Genomic DNA, 22345 nt, shown 5'->3' with positions numbered 1-22345 from the left:
TCCTGCCCTTCCTCAACTAAGCCTATCAGCATAACCTTCTATTCCTTTCTCCCTCATGTACTTACCTACCTTCCCCTTAAATGCATCTATGCTATTCGCCTCAACTACTCCTTTGGTTTTCAACCAAATAAAATAAGAAAGACTTCTTTACAAACTGATGCAACTTCTACCAGTAACTGGCTAAAAAGGCAGGAGCAAGGGGTAGTTGTTAGGGGAGCTGGGTCAATATTAGAGCAAAGTATTGATTGGGTTGCCTGAGGGGACCCTATGGGAACACCTTGTGTGTAAGTTAATTAAACTTGCACACTAAATAAAGTTAGGTGGAACTTCAGAGTCAAGAAGTAGCCAAAGAGAGCTCAACCGGGATTTGCCCTTGAGCTTTTCACTGGTGGAATTACTGTGGAATCAGAAGAGGCATACAAAAACCTTACAATTAACTTGCTTCCCACAGTCAAATTCTCAGTGGTCAGTCACGAAACAGAGAAGTCCAAGTATCAACCAATTCTGTGACAATTACAGCTCAGTTATTTGTGACCCATTGCTTTTTCTATGTTTTGTCAAGTTTCTACTTGGTGATTAGAAACAGAAACTGGGTAAAGATTTAAGGCAAGGAGGAACACATCCTACCAGTGAAACATAGAATAGTACTGTACTGTTGAAATGCACTGAAATAGCTACTGATCAATATCCTACCACTGAGGCTTAGCATGGTGGTGCTTCCATGCTTCGCCATAGCTTATAATGTGTATTTTGTGTTTCCAAAAGTAGCTCTGAATAAATTAACACATTTGTTTGGTGTTATAGGACTTATAATCACAGAGGGTGACACAGATGGTTTGCTGCTTAATAATGCAGTTCAACCACAATCACAGCCAACGGTGACTGAACTTCTATCTGATCACACAAGTGAAGAAAAGATGATAAGCATGGAAAGCTCAGTTACTGTTACACCAAGAGAACATTCTCCTGAATTCTCTTCTGATTGGGAAGATGTTTCTGAAGGAACCGTGTTTATACCAAGCAGCACCATGTCTCCAACACCTTTACCATTTGGCACAGATCCTACCATAACTCTTGATATCAGTGAACCCTCACCCCACACTGTCGGGTCTGTTAGTACAGATGAACAAATGGCTGCAAGTTCTGCAATATTTACATCAACAGGTCCTTCAATACCCAGTTCTCCGATATTAGTAGACTCGGATGGAGTTTATCATTCTGGCCAAATGTCTCAAAGTACAGATGCTTCAGGCTTTATAACACACGATCCAGATGTTTTTGATAATTTGTCTTCAACTACTCAACAAATCTTTATTTCAAGCTCAACTGTGGATTCTGATGGTAATACGGAACAATCTAGTGATGACCAAGACATTATTCTTGACTATGGATCTGGATCAGGAATTGAACCAGACTTCATCTGGTCTTGGACTACAGAATCCTCTGAACCAATTTCTTATACTCAGATACAAATAAAGCCTCAAAAGACTGATTTTGTGCAGTTGACAAATATCACTCATGATAACATTGCTATAGATCATCATACACAACTGTTGAATGTTGCGGAAATAGGCAATGTGATTGAAGACTTCACTGAGTTAAATGCAGATGGGGTGACATCCCAGGAAGATGCATCTTTATTACCTGAAATAACGTCCAACAGAATTTTGGATGCAAGACTTGTATCTTATATTTCACAAGCTTTACCTGAAAAAGTCCCCGTTCAGTGGACACCAGATAATGTATTGGAATTAACTATGCAAACATCGGAGGCAACAGGTGTGTATGATTACTATTCTAGTGACTCAACCTCAGGAGTTCAACCCATCTTAGATCACTCAACCTCAGCTGACCTTGCTGAAAAGTACCCTGTTACATTGAAGCCAATCAAGGAATCATCTCCCAAAGGCCAGCTAATCGCAGAATTCACCATGATGGGGTATCCATCAACAGAAGCATTTACTATACAAGATTTGACTCTTGTTTCATCCCTCCTGGATGACTCCATAGAGTCACCCACCACTAAGCAACTAGTGACACAGTCGTCTATCACCGAGCAAGTAAACGTAAATTCACTCACAGCTGATAACGGAATGACTGAGTCACCTATCACTGACCAAATGACAATGTTGTCCACAGGTGAGCGTATCATCATAGAGTCACCCACACATGAGCATGAAGTAACAGAGCCAGTTACTGTAAGAAATACAGCCACTGATATTTCCATTGTCGGACAGTTTATCACTGAGCCTGTAATAGAACATGTAGTGTCAAAACCATCCAGTTTAGACCAAATAATCCCAGAATCACCGACCATGTGGCAGCTAGTCACAGAGTTTTCCGATGTGGAAGAACTGATGATTGAACCACACACCATTCCACAGCCAGTTACAGGATTATCTAACTCGTTGTGGGCAGATACAGAACTAACTACGGTGTCTTTGGACAAATCAATTTCAGAGCCTTCAAATGAGATTCTACCAATCACGGAATCATCCAATGAAATTCTTCCTTTTCACAAATCGTCATCTCTACCACACACTGTAGTGTCCAATATTATCGTTGCTGAATTGACCACTCCAGACTTTCATAGTGTCACCGCTTCTGCTATGGTGGAACCGTTTACTCAAACAATGTATATTACTGACCCTTCCACTTCAGAGTATGATCTCAGCAAATTATCCAACATTGTTCAAAGCCTCAGTGAATCTGCACCTGTCATTGATTCTGTGGATGAATCCATCAGCGCAACACATCCTGTTATGACATTGTCTACAGTAGTAGACCTTACCACCGCAGCATCTACCACAGTGAAGATATTGGCTGAATCATCTCCTGTTGACCACCATGATCTCATTGTTGTAGAATACAGTGAAATGAAACCCACTAAGATACATTCCTCAATCACTCAAGACATTGAGGAGAATGATGACGTACACTCTGAGGTTCAAGATATCTCAACTGAGCTGGAACATTCAGATCTAATTTACCATCAGGAAGAGGCAGACAATCATGATGAAATGGCTAGTGGCTACACAGAACTTGCGATTGCCATACCAACAAACAAAGCAATGATGAGCAACAATACTATGTCCAAGAGGGCACTGATTGTCTTCTTTAGTTTGCGTGTGACAAATATGGTTTTCTCAGATGATCTCTTCAATAAAAGCTCGCCTGAGTACAAGGCTCTAGAACAGCAATTCCTGGAGCTGGTAAATTCATAATTTGAAAACAATGTTGTGATTTAAAATTAGTGCCCTATTGAAATGTTAACTAGTGATTGAAATGGTGAATATTCAGTTACAATAATAATAATCCTTGAATTCGATATAATACCTTTCATGCGGGAATGATGCGTCAAATCGCTTCACAGGATTTACTGTAAAGTGTAGTGACAGTGTATTTTGTAGGCAATAATGAATTTGTCACTTTGAGAAAAATTGTGTTAATGAGCAGGAACCAAAATAGATCGATTCACTGCATATTGCAATTACATTTCTAAGAGCTGTCTTTTAAATTGAGTTCTTATTCCTTTTGCTCCAGCTTGTTCCTTACCTACAGTTAAACCTGACTGGTTTTAAGTATCTTGAAATCTTGAATTTCCGAAATGGGAGCATTGTGGTGAACAGCCGGATGAAGTTTGCTAAACCTGTGCCACAAAGTGCGACCAATGCCGTCTATCTAATCCTGGAGGACTTCTGCAATACAGCGTACCAAACCATGAATCTTGCTATTGACAGATACTCTCTGGATGTGGAGTCAGGTAAAGTGTTTCTCTAGTAGCAGGTTTGTTTACCAGCATGGGTGGAACTGTCTGGGTTGCATGGCTGTGTATGGAGAAGATTCACTAGGATAATATCAGGGATGAGAGGGATTTATAGTTTTATGTAGGCTAATAATATGTAGAGCCAGGGTGCTAGAACCAGCACAGATAGGTTTAAACCAAATTATTTTCTTCTGTTTTTTAAATAATTCTATAATGCTAAACCCATCAAGCATTTATAGTTCAGCTGCTTTGATGTATCAACTTTGGGAAACTAACATTATTAGAACGCATTTTAGTACATGTGTGTCTGTTTCCACTGCTCTTCTATATGTTTAATAGGATTCAGATAATCCAAACTAATCTGAACGTTCATCCTTAGCATTAACATGTGTGATAGTTATGTAACAGTAGGATGCAGAACCAGGTTTCTGGAGACTTTATAAGGATGTGTGTGTTGGGAGGGGAAAGGGGAGGAGAGAGCAATTCAATTGAGAGCAAATCTTGGTCTTGTTTGTGGAACGACTGCAATAATGATTGCAATTTTGTTATTTACTGGTTGTACCTTAAACTTACTGCACATGGAAGGAAGTAGTGGATGCAAGACTAGCACACTGGGATGCAGAATATGAGTCGGAAAATGTAGCAATACAAAATTGTTGTCACAGTGACACCTGGTTCCTCCGGTACATTGCACACTGCAGTGTGCTTAATGTTGAACTATGCAGGAACATTTTGCAATATGTCTCAAAATGGAACTGTGTCACGATAAGCGGATCTAACTGGGCAGCCTGAGCTTATTGATGACTAATCTACCATCATATCACACGGGATTGTCTGAATATTTTGTAGTCCTTGCATCTTTCTCTATCATTGCAATATGTCTACATGGAGAATAAATGACGAAAATCGTTTTCAGGTAATAACCTTATGAGGCACCTATATTGTTATTGCTTTTAGCAAACCACAGCTCAGGAGTTTTGGTCTTCAAAACAGAGGCAAGTCAAGAACACCAGTCTTTCTTAACACGCTGAACATTGCAAGAAAGCAAATTAAATATGTTGAGATCATCAACTATAATGAAATTTGTTTCTTCAAGAAGCTACGTGTACAGTACATATAGAATTAGAAAATATCACAGCATTACAGCATCCATTGTGAACTCTGCTTTCACGGTGGGCTACAGCTAATACATATTTGTTTGTGTCCTTTAACTTCAGGTGTCCAGGCTGATCCTTGCAAATTTCAGGCCTGCAATGAATTTTCAGAGTGTCTCGTGAACCAATGGACAGGGGAAGCAGAATGTGTGTGTAATCCTGGGTATCTGAGTATGGACAGCCTTCCTTGTCAGAGTATCTGTGAGATAGACACAACTTTTTGCCTTAATGATGGTAAATGTGACAACATCCCACATCACGGAGCAATCTGCAGGTATGTGACATCTGAGGTTTACATACTACTCTGCAAACATTTTCAATCAAAATCTGGCGTATAGGTGGCCCAAAACACCACAGTTTCCAAATTCCTTTTGCAAAATTAAAGTGAATTTTACTTTGAGATACCATGGGTTAGGAAATGTTCAGATTGCTAATGAAATACGTGCTCGATACAAGGGTTCCAGTTGCCTCTGCACTACTGCTATTCCAACATGGTCTGATTTAAGGGACTGCTTTCTGCCATTGCAGACTGTTGCCAGTACCAATCATGGCTGAATTATAATAACAAAGTAATAATAATGCATTTTTTCATTGTTTGCAAGTGTCGAATGCATGGTGTCCATATAGAAGTTAGGCGCTGGTTTCCCAACCAGTGTAAATAATAGTAGTGAAACTGGGGAAAAAAGGCTGGGAACAAAGTCACCCAATAATTAGGGATAGATCCTAGACATGGTTTTAGGTTGTGGTTCTTGGGGTGGGGGTGGGGGGAGTTGGAAGATGAGAAACCTGTGTGGAATGCATGATTTCATTGCAAAAAGTACACAGTCTAGACAAGTATAATGTCCTCATGTATGTGTTTCAAAGACATCATCTGTTCTGCCTATGCAACACAAAGCAAGTATAGGACCATACTACTACTGTATGAGCATTGCTCATAGGGCCATGAGAGACACAGCACAGACCTAGTATTAGTGGCCTTGCCTCAATGTACAAACTGAATCAGGATGTCAGAGGATTGTTCTAACAAAAGATTGGTTGTTTTATCCAGCATTCGACCCTATGCAAAACTGGCATTGAAAAGCAACAGGGCTGAAGTAGCAATGTGTCCCTGCTAAACTTTGATAGAGCCTGGCATTCCACAGCCAAAAAGGCACGTCAGTAGAGGTGTTATTAACGTAATTTCAGAGAGTTTCTGGACAAAAACCTGCTATAAAGTAGCAAAAGCAATGCTAAGGAATTTTAATGTCTGCGGGATATAAGATTCTGTTGCATCAAGGCAAACGGTTGCTTTGATAATTATCCAGCACACAGTTTTGGCACAAAACGGAAATTTGGTACCTGCTAAAAGATCACCTGGGGAGCTTTCCAATTTGATTTATTGTTATTTGTTATTAACATCTCCCTAAATATACTTTAATACAGCACAAATGCACCTAATAAAGCAGGGTTACAAAGTACTCACCCTCCTTAAGCAAGATATAATTTAGTTCAAATAACATTTCAAAAACACATTAGAAAATTGATTCTATGCAAGGTAAAACTTACTGAGTGTCACATCAGCTTCTGCATGTTTCTGCTGTTCTCCGTAAGACTGAAGGAGTTTTCTTTATGTTTCTTTTTTCTTCTGAGTGAAGGACCTGAAATCTATTACAAAGTTAATTGTCCATCAATCACTACCAAGCTATTCAGTCTTTTCCCAGCAGCATGACAAGGAAAACATTTACTGTGGTTTCCATCCATTTATTCAGATGAGAGTCCTGCCAACCACATTTGCGGAGATTGGATCGGTGATACTCATTGTCTAGCCAGGGACTATTTGCAGTTTACCTCTCTTGTCCTCAGGCAGTGAACAGCCCTGCTTTAGATTATATGTTATTGAATGCTAACACAGGTAACAGACATTTGTTTTCCTCTCCATGTAGGTGTCGTGTGGGGGAGAACTGGTGGTATAGAGGGGAACACTGTGAAGAGTATGTCTCGGAGCCACTCGTGGTGGGCATTGCCATCGCCTCAGTGGCTGGTTTCCTTTTGGTAGCTTCCGCGGTCATTTTCTTCCTGGCCAAAACGGTTCGGGAGCAGATTTTTAAAAGTGACACCAGGGGATCTTCAGGGTGAGTTCTGTTATGGAAGCACGTAATAAAATCTAGAAGATCAACAACTCAGGATACTCACTTTGGATAGAATCTTCAGCCTCAGTAACATCTAACACTTCCATCATGTAGGATAGCATATTATTTTGAGGAATATTTGGTCATTTTTTAACCGCACTGTAATAGTGTACTTATAGTTTGAGTTTTGCCCCTACTCACTTGACCAGCTTTTCAGATTTATGTTGACTCAGGTTGGAGGGCAGAGGATATTAGTCTGTGGATGATTCTATGGATATGATCAATGCAGGTTCTCAGTTAATAAGCCATGAGATGAGGTCAAACAATACGGGAAGCTGCTGCTTACCTGAATAGGTTTTATTCCCTGCCCCACTACAGAAGATAAAACTGTCAGTGTTGCTGCTTTGGAAATGTGAATATGAATATAATTTGAAAATGGGATTTACAATTCAGATCCCCAATACTCTAATGGAATATGTTGTAGCCTTTCCAATTATTATTATTATTTATGACATTGACTAACTTATTTAATTTAGTAAAAATAATGTATTTATTTCTGTAGGTTATTTATTTAATAAGTTATTTAATAGGTCATTACATGAATGGCCTTACATTAAGTAATGACCTATGCTTATTTTGTCTTGCTGCTTATGTATCAGCCAGATATGATTCTGACACACAACTGCAAAGAGATAAATAGAATGGGAGGAGGAAAATTCTTCCCCATATCTCAAGCTTTTATCCTTTGTCTACGATCAAACTCTATAATGTGGTCTCTGTTCTTAAATGTAGTGGTCGACTATGAAGACCTCAGGACTTCCTGGAATCCCTAGGGTTTTATTTGCTATCACAGTGCAATGTTCTATCATATTAATAGAAACACATGTCTTTCATTTCCCCAGACGTAGCGATAGCCTGGCATCAGTGGAGAATGGAACAAAATATAATCCTATGTATGAAAGTGATGCCACGACTGGATACAGCCACTACTACAGGCGTTACCCTCATCTGTCGTCCTACAGCTCGACCAGTCCTGAGGCATCCACTGACTTCAGCAGTGATGAGATCCGACACATTTATGAGCACAGTGAACTCAGCAAGGAGGTAGGAATGGAGACAACACAAGGCAAATGGGAAGATACTGTGGAGTAGCAGTTAATCCCTTTCTGTAGGTTTTGGTGATAAGGTTTCTTGTAGGTTGAGTTGAGCATCAGCAGTGCAGTGGATTCGAACACCCCTTTATTATCTCTGACACTTGGGCATAATTTAACTCTGATAACATGGCTGGAAATAGTTGGTGTAGTGTCAATTCAGTTTACAGTGGACACAAGACAATATCACAAAGTAATCTATTGATTGCCATTTATTTGGTATTCTAGTCTGTGGATAAAGTGGCCTGGTACAATTCCGTAGGAGGTCAGGTTGAAATAGAGAAAGTTTGGTGTCTGGTTTGTAGAGTTTCTTAACAAGATTCCAGAAAAAGGAATCCGAGTCATGCAAATGGGGACTCCTTCTGGTAACCAGAAGTACATCATGCTGACCAACAGGAGCTAAGCTTTGAGCTGATCTACACCCAGAGCAGAGTCGATCGGAAATCGTCTGGATTTCTTTATTAAGAAAGGAGTCCTGTAGCTAAGTGGTTAGAACACTCACCTCACAAGCAAGAGGTCCTGGGTTTGATTACTTATTCAGTAATATTATTATGAAATATCACAAATTAGCCCGAGTAGAATACCTAAAATGATCCACAATAAATTGTTTTAAAGTCCCGAAAAAGTAGCCACTTGTGTGTTCTCCAGTTACATACTGGATTCGTGCATTTCACTGTAATTCTCTGTGAATGTGAGTTTCCATTTAATAGGGTGCCTTGAAAGTCTGAAAGTTTCATATTTTATATTTATTGAAGTGTTAACTTGTCAAAAAAAAAATTCAACCCGGCTCACAGTAAATCGTGTTCCACAGAGGAGCCTTTATGACTAGGTGTTCTCGTATTTGAACTCTTGCCAGGAAAAAAAAAGGTTTACAAATTGAACACAGTAGAAGGGTTAAACTAACGTTCATTGGAAAACAAGCATAAAGAAAAATCAGAAAGAACCTAGAGTTGCTGGGTGATTCCCGACTAGGTGAAGTGATTAACCAGGATATCACCCGACACCAGGATATTCACCTACAAACACACATGTGCTACTGACTATAATCAAGTTTATGGTGGAATCAGAAAGTTTTATTGAAATGAGAGTTTACAGTAAGGCTGTACAATTGTTTCAATGGAGTAGAACTTGTCATAATCAGTGGGTTCAGCAAACTGATTGTCTTACAGCTCTCTGCACTATCAGTAGAAAATTCACTACCCAGGAACCTTTTATTCCTGAGAGCTTTATATTCCCTTTGCTTGCTGAAAGTTCATATTAATCTTTAATGCAGAAACATGGTGCAGAAATCAGAAAATTACTAATATGTAACATCCAATTCTAATTACGAATGAAATTACGGATTTGCATTGATATTCTAGGAAATTCAAGACAGACTGCGGATAATAGATTTATACACTAAAGATCGGCAATTTGCAGAGTTTGTGCGGCAGCATCAAATGTAAGTCACAAAGATTGTGTTTGAGTTTTATTAGTTACTGCAGGAAAATCCTAACATGTGAGCCTGGCTTAATTGTTAGTAGCTTTCTTGCCTCTGGGTCGGAAAATTGTGAATTCAAGGTCCATGTTAGGACTTTGACCGGGCAGTCAATCTGATGGAAATGCAATCCTTTGAACAGGATCTGCCTATTCCAGTTGATATTAAAGATCCTGTGACAATATCTCAAAAAGAGAAGGAAGTTTTCCTTGATGTCCTGACTGACAATTCTCCAGATGAATATATCATTCAACTCGTGTCTGTTTTCAGACCTTGCTCTGTGCAAATTGGCTGCCATGGTTTCCTGCAACTATTCTTTAATTTAAATGTGACAGCAATTCCTGCAAGGTTCTTTGAGACATTCCAACACTGTACACATTGTATCAAGTAATAATAATAATCCTTGCATTTGAAACATCTTCAAGATTTAAAAGAGACTGTACCAAATGCAAACATTACTATTATTATTACTGATCCAATCCAAAATGGGAACAATATTTTATAAATCAGTATTAACAATGCTAGAGTTATATCAAGGGTGGATTAGTGGCTAAACAGATCCTTTAGATAAAATATTTTTTTTGTTTCATGGCTGTTTGAGGGACATCGCTGTGTGTAAAAATGCTGCCACGTTTGCCTACAAATACACAGTCACTCAATTCCACAGTAAAATCCTGTGAAAGGGTTTGAGGCGTCCTTCTGACATCATAAGCCACTGTACCAAATGCAAGGATTATTATTATTATTACTTTTATTTGTTGACTTCAACTTCACTTCTTCAAACCCCGAATGTTGGATGTCTTAGTCGTAGGACAGCAGCTCCAGCGCTGCAAGGCAAGCCTTAGAAAGTTTGCTAAATTATGAACAAGATATTCACTGCTGCTATTGCTGGAGAGGCACCTGCTGAGCAGCACTAATGTTCCATTCGTATGCTATACTTGAGACAATACAAAATCACACTTGTAAATATAGTGCCTTTCATGTCGGGAGGACATCCCAAGGCTCTCCCTTGAGACAATACAAAACAATGCAAAATAACTTCTTGTATTGTATGCTTGAGCATCACCAGAAGAGGATCACCATTACCAAAAAGGCCAGTCACTATTCATTGGTTGCTCAGCAATGACGAGTAAAGCTGATTTAAGGCCGTGCTAGAATAAGACCAACCTGAAATTGCATGAGCCCTGAGCTGTGAGCAAGGACGCCCCGATGCTAATTTTATTCTTAAAATCTCTGCGGCTAACCCTAATGTAACCCATGGCAACGTATAATTTGACCTTTAAGAGACCCATTAATCCAGAACAAGCTTCTTATCTCCTCTACATGCTCATTGCATTGATTGGACTTCCACTTCTCAAATGACTTTTCCGTTCAAGCCTCAATCGTAGAATTACATTGAATTACGTGGAATGTTACAGCACAGAGACAGCCCATTTAGTCTGCGCTTGTATTAAATCACCACATGACCCTCGACCCTCTCAATCCCCTCTCCCATAACCTTTTATTCCCTTCTTCGTCATGTTGCATCAAGTTCCTTCTCTTGACTTGCATCGTAACTTGCCCATCAAGTATTTCATCTTCCATGAGAGCTTTTATTTCTCATGGGTTTGCATTTAACTCTCTACTACTAATAAAATAATCCTCGCATTTGATATAGTACCTTTCATATCAGCAGGATGTCTCAAAGGGCTTCATAGAATGTACTGTAAAGTGTAGTGACTGTGTTTTATAGGCAAACTAAGGAAGCATCTCATACTTCATAGAAGGATTTGGTGGATTAATAAACAGATTAGCTGAACATTGATGCGATGTCAATATTAACACATTTGTTTAACTCCTTCTCTACTAGGGCTATGGATAACACCAGAAGAAGTTCCACCAGCTAATCCCTCATAAAAGATTCCAGTCAGAAAATCATTATAGGGTAATGATCCTAGTTTTGTGTCCTAGATATTTTGTTAATATTTATTTTTGTGTGTCGAGCATATTATTTAAATTGAAATGCTATTTTAAAAAAAAGAAACCGTGGAATAAAATTCCACCTGGGTCTAGATTTACTCCAGTTTTTTTGGTCAGCCGGATGTCTGGCACATGCGAAACCTGTCACCATGCTTAAGAGTATCCAAACCAAGCTGAGAATTTCATGCCTCCCACCTACACATGGAAATTCTCCTGATAGATTGTTGGAATGGAAACTGCACGCTCTCCCTAGAGGGACACATCCTAATTCCGGAAAGTATTATGTGTCCCGTTTTACTAATGTATTAATTTACTCTATTAATATTTGTTAATGTGCAGAATTTGGCAAATGATTGAGATCAGTTTTAACTTTGAAGCCTGTTTCTGTAGTTCTTAAAAGAGCTAACAAGACCTGCAGAAATCCGGCTTCAAAATGAACTGCTCTAGTTAAGAATATGACAAATTCTGGATGCTCTAAAATGCGACATATCTTTAATCGAACAAATCTCGACCCAGGTGGAATTGCTATTCTAATAGTTCCACAATGTTTTCATCACCATTGGAACTACATTGTAGTTCATTTCCTGGGCGGAAATCTTAGACAAGATTCCTTACTCCATGTGCCTCTGTTTACCTAGCAATAAGTAGGAACTCGGTTGTTAGTTGTTTGGTGATCGCTTTCCGGGAGTAATAATCCCTTCAAAATAAATAAATAATTTGGTCACTCAATTCGCTACTGTTTGTGGAACACTGCTGTGCAAAATTGGCTGCCGTGTTTCATCCACAAACTGTATATTCAATTCACTTTACAGGATATTCTGTGAAGCGCCTTGAGACGTCTCAACAGTGTCATATGGCGCTATATCAAATGCAAGGATTATTACAAATACGTTTTAAAAAAGGAACAATTCTATACCAATTCTATGCACAATCACTCTTTCCTTGCTACTCTTTGCTGTTACAAGAACTTTTTTTTGGTATCTTAGCACAAAAGTGGTGCTAAGATTTGGAACAACCACACCGAACTTCATATTACAGTCTAGCAAATTTAAGGTCGAAGTGAAGAAGTTTGAGATTTGCGCTTAATAGGATCCACTCAGCGGGAATTTATTTTTCCACTTAGTTAATTTGGAGCAAGACCACTAAATTGTGGTGCTTCACCAGTTGTTTCTCTCTCCCTGCCAATTTGCCCCCTTCCCCCTCTCCTTTCACTGAGCTACATTTTCACAGGGCTCAGGTATTCTCCAGTTTCTTGCTCAAGTAACCATTGTTCCTGTGGAAACCTCGACAGTGAGCGTTGGCAAACAATACACAACCCATTTGTGGCATCACAGCCGAGCCCCATTCCGCCCTTATCTCACGTCCACATACAGCTATATTGCAACAGGGATTCCTGGATAGTGATCAGGAGCAGGAAACTTATCTGATTTTATCATCCCTATTTCAGGGCATTTGGGCCACTAGTAGAGTCCCACTTCTTGTCTATTGAGTTTGAACTTACAATTTTCCAGTCTGTATGGCCTGGTGTTTCACCCTTTACCCGCTTAAGAAACTACAGGGCAACCTTGTTATAACGACTCAAATATAGCGCAGCCTTGCTTATAGTTCACCTTGATATAGCTCAACCTTGCTTATAGTGCCTGTTTCCTGTAGACCCTAGCTATCAAGAAGTGCATTACCTGCTTTTGGTGCTGAGTTTGGACGTCCTGCCGATGTGAAAGGCGCTATACAAATGTATTTTGTATTGTAATTTTGTATTGTATTTAGCCAGATTTCTGCAAGTGGCATTAGTGGCACTTCCTGCACATAGCAGTGACCTGCCATCCCGGAAGTCAGACAGTTTTTCCCTCTTTGCTTATAACGCAGGCTCTGAGCTAACGTTGAGCTGTATTGAGATTGTCTCAAATTCAAAGAAGTAACTCAAGATATAGAAAGAAGTCAGTTCCTTCAAGAATTTGAATTTCGGCAGAAGTCAGAAGCAAATGATAGTAATAATAATCCTTGCATATTTCTATAGTGCATTATCGTGTCTCAAAGCACTTCACAGAATATACTGTAAAGTGGATTGCCTTTGTATTTTGTGGGCGAAAAGCATAAGCAAAGATCATTAGTCTGTGCTGCTAATGTCAATATCCTGTGCAGTATGCATGTCGCTATGCAAGAAACAGCATTGATGTCCTTCATAAAGTATGCATGTTAATGATTGTTTCCTGCACGTTGTGTTCCATAGAATATAAGCACTATAAGTGAGGCCACGTTATATCGGGGGGGATTTATAATAGGGTGACAATTCATCACTTATCATGTATAAATTTGACATCTATAAAAATGTTGGTTACTCAGCTTTCGTCTTTACTTTCAAAAACAGACAGTACATACTTAGTCGCAGCATTCTTTTCTACTGGGAATACATAATTCCTGTTTATTCAGCAGAATAAAGATTGAATTACACTGTATTACAGCATGATTAACCCTCTGAGAGTCTTTCCACAGGTCTTTCTCAAATCTTCAATCCAACACACATGCTATCGGTGACAGCAGACAGGAAAGAAGCAGAAGAGTTCAGGTGCTCACCTGATCATTGTTACTGCGGTAACAGGAAAACAATGTGTAATTTTGAATAAAATTGGTATGTAGTTCTTATGTTTTTATTCATCATATTTTTCTGAATTCTGTCTGATTGTGATCGAGAGGTGCAGTTGAGGCATTCTATTCTCACTTGATGTTCTTTCCATCACGAGTCTGTCAACAACGATCAGGAATGGGGTCCCTGGTTATATATAACCTTACCATTTCAGTTCCGTATATCTTTGTGATGTGCTAAGCCACACTTACTGGCTTTTATCCATTGACACCATATGCTAACGGTGACAAGGAGATATCATTGCATCTTCATTATGTATAAATGTGATATCTGAAATGTCAAAGGATTCTCTGTGAATTTTATTAGAAATAAAGAATAATGAGTAATGCAGAAGGCAGGAATAAATCTCATGACTTGCAACCTTCAAGCATCATTTTTTTTCCCCTGAAGAACTGATGTTTATGTTACACTGTACTTATTTTCTTATATTTTGTTCAGATAAGCAATGCATATCACTATAACATTTAATTTAGTAGCATTTAAGGATATTGATGAATTTATACAATGGAAGGTAAAAGTAGTTTGAAATGTTTTAATATTAATATTGTAGTGGGTTACCACTGGAGCTTTCTCTGTTTTTCTACATCTGCAATATATTATTTGTAGCTGAAATTTTTATTACTTATTTATGTAGTTAATTTAGAAAATTGTACATACAAGTACTGAAGGTCATACCAAAGAAATTGAATAAATTGAATTGGAAGTGAGCATTGTTTTGAATTTAACATTTCTCTTTGAAGGGGAATTTGTCATTTTTAATTGTTGTTTTTTAGCAAATCTGAAAGCAGCAAATTCTGTAACATCTGTTCAGTCCAACACAATTTGTCAATGGAACCACCATAAAATATAGCTTCTACCTCACATCTGTATATACGTTAACCTTTACTTTCAGGGACATTATGTAAATACTGTTTGGTAAATGTAACATCTACTGTAGGTTTCTATCCAGATGACTTTTAAAAGTATCCTTACTATAAGCATAGTGACTTATACAGATTTTTCTATCTTATAAATGTTATTACAAAATTTGGGCAGTTTATGTGTATTATTTATGAAGAGATTCAACTAAATTTACCTGACTAACACAATTTAGTTAAGGAACGCAGGATAAATCTGCACCAGTGTAATTTACAGAATGTGAATACCAAAGTCATAGAAATTCCAGCAAAGAAGCCGATCATTTCAATCAAGTCTGTGCTGGTGCGAGTTCCTTCACTGGAGATACATCCAATGTTAAATGATCACAGAAATGTGTTCTTAGCACTGACTTAAAACCAAGCTAGCGTAGCTGATATTAGGAACATGGATGAATACATCAGAACTGTCCAATTGACCAAAATGTCATTGGTATGATCCGAAAAAAGCTGAAAGATTCATTTCTAATTGCAGATGGAATTACCGAAATGTGTTGTAGTCAACTCAGCACAGTTGTCCTTATTTGTACATTTTCATGCTCCTGTTTTTGTACATTCGGCGCACTCCCAACTATTTTTATTAAAATAAAATCTTCATAATACCTACTTTCTCTACTCTCTTTATCATGAGAAGCTATTGCGACATTAAAATTGAGTATGAGTTTATTTTATTTTTTGTCTTAAATTATCCGGAACATAAACATTCAATAAGCTAGCCCTCTGCTATCAGGATTCAATGATTACAGTACGCATTTACTGGCATTGTAATTACACTTAGCCGGACTGGATTCCCCCCACCACTCCCACCCCCCCCCCCCACACACACACATTAGTCCAGCTAGCCAGGGTTTAAGTGTACTGTAAAGTGGAGTCCTGTAGCTTAGTGGTTAGAGCGCTCGCCTCACAAGCGTGAAGATCTGGGTTCGATTCCTGGGTAGGGCGAAATGTTGGGCAGGTTTCCTGACCGCACTACTATGTTTACCTAGCAGTAAGTAGGAACCTTGGTTGTTAGTCGATTCATGGATCGCTTTTCCGGGGGTAATTACATCCCTTTTTAAAAAAAATTTAAAAAAAATTGTCACTCAATCCACGACTGTTTGTGGGACACTTTTGTGCGCAATTGCCTGCTGCGTTTCGCCCACAAAATATACAGTTAATTCACTGTGAAGTGCTTTGAGATGTCTCGAAGACGTAATAAAGCGCTATATCAAATGCAAGGATTATTATTAAAGTACAGTGACTGTTTTTTGTGGGCGAATGTGACAACCAATTTAAACACGCAAATCGAGGAGCAAATTTGATGGGGAGCTAATGAGTGAGAATGATAAAATAAAATTCTGCTAGTAGAATTGTAGTGCAGTTTTGCACTGTAATAGATGATTCCTTCTCGTAGCTTTTCAGTTTTTAGCCTGGCATTGATAAGGAAATGCAAAAAAAAAACACTCAATATACAGTCAGGTAATTAAGTAAAATCAGATTGTTGAGATTTGTGCTTAAACTTCACACCACCTCTGAATACAATCCTTTCCCTCTAACAGCTAATGAACCCGGTGACCACATAATACATCAATGGTTTGTAATCCTACATCCAGTAATTGACTGCAGATGGAAGAGGTTTATGTAAGGATTCACATTTTAAATAATCTCTGGTTAAGTACGGAGAGCACAGTAAGCAAGCTGACGGAAAAATGTTAATGGGGTTTAATTCCCCATCAAAGGGTAATTTAACGCTGTCATCAATTGCCACAGTAAATCATAATGAGAGTATTAACCTGTATTTGTGTGTTATTGCTAGTTGTTCCAGTTTGGGTTTAATATGGTGGTGTAAATGCTCTGAGACAGTTATATAATACATGAAGGGTGCTATATAAATGCAAGTTGTTGTGGGTTTAACACGGTGGTGTAGCTTTTATTGTTGGTTGACTAAAAAACATCAATTACTAGAGACAGATCCAATTAATTTCAAGCACAGGCAAATTCAGAATTGTTCTGTTATATCCTTTTCTGGAGCTTTATGTCACATTCGGACACATTGCAGACAAAAGCAAATACAGCTGAAGATATTGTAGCTAAAAATGCCACTCCAGGTACATCCCTGTCTCTCACAGAAAGTAATATCCATAAACAGAGGCCACCCTCTTTGCCACGGTTGCCAATCAAACGCTCCAAGATCATTTATATTGTTCTGTTTTTCTAGACTTAATTGTCAAAACTTTCCATGCTACGATTATCAGAAGTACAACAATTTCCCATGACAACCATGCACCTTGGCTCCAAAGTGATTGGCTTCCCTTGAGACAGTACAAAGAGGTTCCTTTGTTCCACTGACTTTAAACTCAAGTAGTTCTTTCGTCAGGAGGCTAAATAATAAAACACTTTCCTGGAGATGCATTTAACCCCTGACTTCCCCAACTCTCAGCTTCAAAACGTATGGTAATTTAAGAATCCTTTTGCATTCACTAAAGTAGTGTAAGGGTTGANTTTTTTTTACCAATCCACCATCTTTAACACTTTGAAGGATTTCTACACATTTAGAAGTTGAATTTAGTGATCTGTGAGCACTAATCATGTCTTTTCCTGGGGTTTCTAAGCATCTCACTCCAAGGAAAATAACGGCTGCCACAACTATTGGCATACCTATTACCATGAAATGGCCAAACGTATCTCACATGAATAACAGAAATGAACCCATTTCTATTTGGAATGGGAATAAAGGAGCCTGATTAGTGTAGTGCTCCAATGCTGTAACACAGTATCTCCTTCCAAGCCCAAGCCAGTTCAAAGCAGTGTATGATTTACAAGTGATGAAGTGTATATGATGGAGCGCCTCATGACAGTGCCAGCCTAGATCGGGAAGGACAATTCTGTAATAATTCAGTGGGAAATAATATCCTCTTCCGGTAAATATTTTTAAAAAATCATAATTTTGCACCCCATTTTAAAATCTAGTGGCGTGGTGGAAATATAACAAGCAAATTAAAACAGCTGTTTTTTTTCCCCCAATTCCTTTTTTCACAATTTTCCCTTTCTTTCCTTAAAACCATTGGTACGGTGCTCACAGATCACTAAAGTGAACAAAGTGGTAGGATGCTTCAAAAAGAGTGCAGTGTGTGAGTCGAGCAAAGGAATTTGAAGATAAAAATAAATAGTAATCCTTGTATTTGACATAGTGCCTTATCACATCTTTGAGATGTCTTAAAGCCCTTCACAGAATATATTAATAATATTAATCCTTGCATTTGATATAGCGCTTTTCACGTCTTCAAGATGTCTCAAAGCGCTTCACAGAATATACTGTAAAGTGAATTGACTGTATATTTGTGGGAGTAATGCGGTAGCCAATTGCACACAGCAGTGTCCCACAAACAGCCGCGGACTGACCAAACAATTTATTTATTTGAAAGAATTATTACCTCCGGAAAAGCGATCCGCCAATCGACCAACAACCGGGCTCTCACTCACCGCTAGACAATGTTTCACCCTGCTGAGAATCAAACCCAGGTCTCTCACTTGTGAAGTGAATGCTCCAACCACTGAGCTACAGGACTCCACAAGATTATACGTGAAGAAACAACATCAGGACCACAGCATCCCTGGTAGGTTTGGGTTATTCTATTTCAGAAAGACTATTAAGCTGTTGGAGGGAGTATCACTGAGGGCTTTAATTCCAGAATGATGAGAGAAGGTTGATTATCCTGAGAAATTTCTCTCTTGAATAGAGAAGACTGAAGGTTTTTTCCTACTTGATGGAGATATTCAATAATATAAAGATTTTGGACTCAATTTTTTTTTACGGAGTATGGCAAATTGAAGATGAAGAGATCATTTCTTCAAAAATGAAGACAGCAAAAGAGAATAGGAAGATGCAATAAAAGTCTGACAGGATGTGGAATAATAAACTACAAAGGGTTTCAAAAAGGAAATGGACCAGCTCCTGTAACTGAAATTAGAGATAAATGTATTAACTTGCCTTCAAGCGAGACAAGCACGTTTTATTTAATGAAAAACATCAACAAATGTATTAAACGTATAAGCTGAGGAATACAAACAATCAAGTGTAACTAATCCTCTTTATCCTTGTGTATTAGTGCATTTGACATTATTAGTGTTGGTGAAAATACAATTGTTTAAACAGTATATATTCCACTAGAATTTCTGGGGTTAAAAACAATAAAAGTTAAATATTCCAGATGGAAAAATGAATGACAAGCCTAAATACGATTTGTTATTTTTGGTCTCCTCCACCCAAGGTGTACTGCTTTGATTTCATGCCATACTATGATTATATAACCTAACCATGAATTGATGGTAGATAAAATAACAGTCAGCTCTTGGGCTCAACCCTATAACCTTTTAAACCCTACAGTTGCTTGTTCTTTATTCTTTTAAGGTGCAAAGATCATTTGGTTGTAATCACAGAAGTTAAAACTGAGAATTGCCTGAGCCAATACTTGCAGGATCCAGTATTTATAAACCTTTCATGAATCTCGCATACCAGACCCCAATTAATCACATCAATGAACAATGGGTACCTTTAGTGAAACATTCGTCAGGAAATCTCAAGTTTGGATATTGAGAATTTCCATTTTGAGTGAAACAATTCCAATGTCCTAATTCACTGTATAACTGAATAATTATAATCATAACCATTGCTTTCGATATAACATATTTTCACATCTTAAAGTGCTTCACAAGATTTTACTGTAAAGTGTAGTGACTGCATATTATGTAGTGAATGAGCCAGCCAATTTAGCACATAGCAATGTCTCACATGAGTTACTGAAGCCTGTCAGAGTGAAACTATTGCCTATCTTCTTGATGTTTGATATACTTGTATTTACTGATCTAATTTAAACAGTATCTTCTTTTCTTCTAATTGTAGCCTACAGCAGGGAAGATCACTAGTTTTAGAGAGCAGGAAGGCTATTGAGTACTGCGAACAATTCTTAGGAGTCCTCAATGAATATCGTGTTGCAATGGCTTAACAACAAAAAACAATGTTAATTTATTTTCACCATCATCTAATTATGCATTGTAAAATGCTCATTTGAGTTTGGCTGCAAGAAATGATGAGAATCCTGGTTCCTTTCCTTCAGTAAGTGGTTTCAGGTCAGGTTCACAATCTGAAGGTTTGGAATACTTTCAGTAATGGTTTCAAACATTTTTTGACCCAATTTGGAGACAGCAACTTCAGTCTGGTTAGACATACTATCTATAACGGATGTATGGAGCTAAAATTTTGAGTTAAGTCTTTGTTTCACGTTGGCTTCATTTCAGATCCAGGATATAATCAGCTGAGCCAGCTGCTGACAACACTGATATGTTTATTAAAAGGGAACAATCAGAATGAAATTAAAGGAGCATGGTTGCATTGAAAAAGTGCTCGACAAAATTTCATTTCCTTTGCACCAGCACAGGCACGATAATAATAATAATAATAATAATAATAATAATATTCTTTGCATTTGGTATAGGAATATCAAAGAAGGACTTCTGAAAGCGTTTCGCAGGATTTACTGTGAAATGGAGTGACTGTGTATTTGTAGGCAATAAAGCAGCACAAATGTGCACAGTGATATCCCACAAACAGCCATGAAACGAGTGATCAATTTTTATTTGGGGAATTGTTGGGGTCTGGACACCGGGAGAAACAACCTTCTCTTTTCGAATAGTGAAATGGGATCTTTAACGTCCACCGTAACAGGCAGATGGGACCTCGGTTTAATGTGTTGTCTGAAGGGTGGCAATTCCAACAAAGTAGCACACCCTCAGGATGCACAGGAGTGTCAACTTAGAGTTCAAGTCCCGGCTCAATGGGGCTTGAACCCCCCCAATCTTCTGACTCAGAGGCAAGAGTGCTACCACTGAGCCAAGCTGATGGGATCTCCCTCCTTCTGGTGTTCACCACCTGCTTTTTTAATCAATACATGGCATATTGTGATATTTTACCAGCAGCATTCTGATCAGCAATGAATAAACTACTCCAGCACTGCCCACAGTGGGTTCCAAGATATTGATGCCTGACATGTGTTATGTGTGGAGCTCTGAAGAACATGAGTGAGAAAATTCTCGTGACGCAAAACAGAGAAATAAAAACAATTACAAAACAATCTGCTCCATATCTCCGTTGCATCTGTGTTCTGCAGAGGGCATGGCTTCAAAGGCCACGGGCAAAACTTGAATTATTTACTCATATGGTAATGCTTTGGTGAGTCAAGTTCTATGAATGAATTCAATAAATTGAGGGGTGGGGGACTGCTTTGCCTGTATAATTGCTCCATAGTCAGCGAAACTAATATTCCTTTCCAATATTTTCTCCTATCGAAATATACATCTGAGATTTTAGAAATAAACAGAAGAAATTAGATGATTAGACTTACAGCTATTCCACCAGATTCTAGATTTACTTACTAATAGAATTTGGCAAGCTGTTAAATACAGACTTAATTTTTAAAGTGGTTTTCTATGAGTTCTTTTAAAATCAGCAGAAAACTGTCTTGAAAAGTGTGACTAAATTCATTAATTTCCCAAAAGCCAAACAGGCCTGAAATGCTAAGAAATCTAGATTGTAGAAGGTGGTTGCTCCTATTGTGCCTGTGAGCTACCTCACTGATCTAGCTATTCGAAGATCCCTTGCTCTTTCCCCGTACCGTTCAATTGTTTTCTTCAAGTATTTTTTCCAATTCCCTTTTGAATGCTCTCATGATGCCTTCAAGGCCCTCCACAGCCTTGCCCCTTCCGACCTCTGGACCTGCTAACCCCATATCAACCTGTCCGTTCCCTCCACTCAGCAGACTCCAGCCTGCTTCACGTCGTCTGCGCTGCCCGCCCCACCATCTGTGGTCGGGTCTTCAGTGTCTCTGCCCTCACCCTTTGGAACTCCATCCCACATTCCCTTAACCTTGCTCCCTCTCTTGCATCCTTCAAGGCAAGTCTCAAGACCTTCCTCTTTGACTGGACCTTCAGCTGGGCCTTCGGCTTCAACAGTCATCAGTAGTAAAGCATTTCAAATTCAAATAATTAGAACAGATTACCAGATGGGATGGTAGAGACCAGGACCCTGGGCTCATTTAAGAAAGAGCTCTATAATGCTTTAATGGAAGATGAGTATTCTGGAAAGGGTGAGATCAAAAGGTCCAAAGAGCCTTCTTCATCTAAACCTTTCTTGTGAT

General features: G+C 38.6%; 1 protein-coding gene across 1 annotated transcript in view; it reads left to right on the top strand.

Annotated features, from left to right (window-relative positions):
• The window catches only part of impg2a (interphotoreceptor matrix proteoglycan 2a), a 45980-nt gene extending 31826 nt beyond the window's left edge, over window positions 1–14154 (top strand). The window contains exons 15-22 of the mRNA XM_042334034.1: window positions 805–3212; window positions 3544–3763; window positions 4984–5194; window positions 6843–7031; window positions 7931–8132; window positions 9541–9620; window positions 11506–11580; window positions 14109–14154. Coding sequence (XP_042189968.1) covers window positions 805–3212; window positions 3544–3763; window positions 4984–5194; window positions 6843–7031; window positions 7931–8132; window positions 9541–9620; window positions 11506–11542 — 3347 coding nt within the window. The 3' untranslated portion in view covers window positions 11543–11580; window positions 14109–14154. The remainder of the gene's footprint in view (window positions 1–804; window positions 3213–3543; window positions 3764–4983; window positions 5195–6842; window positions 7032–7930; window positions 8133–9540; window positions 9621–11505; window positions 11581–14108) is intronic.
• Window positions 14155–22345: the final 8191 nt, after the last annotated feature.

The sequence above is a fragment of the Callorhinchus milii genome, unplaced genomic scaffold (assembly GCF_018977255.1).
Source record: "Callorhinchus milii isolate IMCB2004 unplaced genomic scaffold, IMCB_Cmil_1.0 Scaffold4, whole genome shotgun sequence".
Taxonomy (NCBI): Eukaryota; Metazoa; Chordata; class Chondrichthyes; order Chimaeriformes; family Callorhinchidae; genus Callorhinchus; species Callorhinchus milii.
This window is presented reverse-complemented; position numbering and strand designations above follow the sequence as displayed.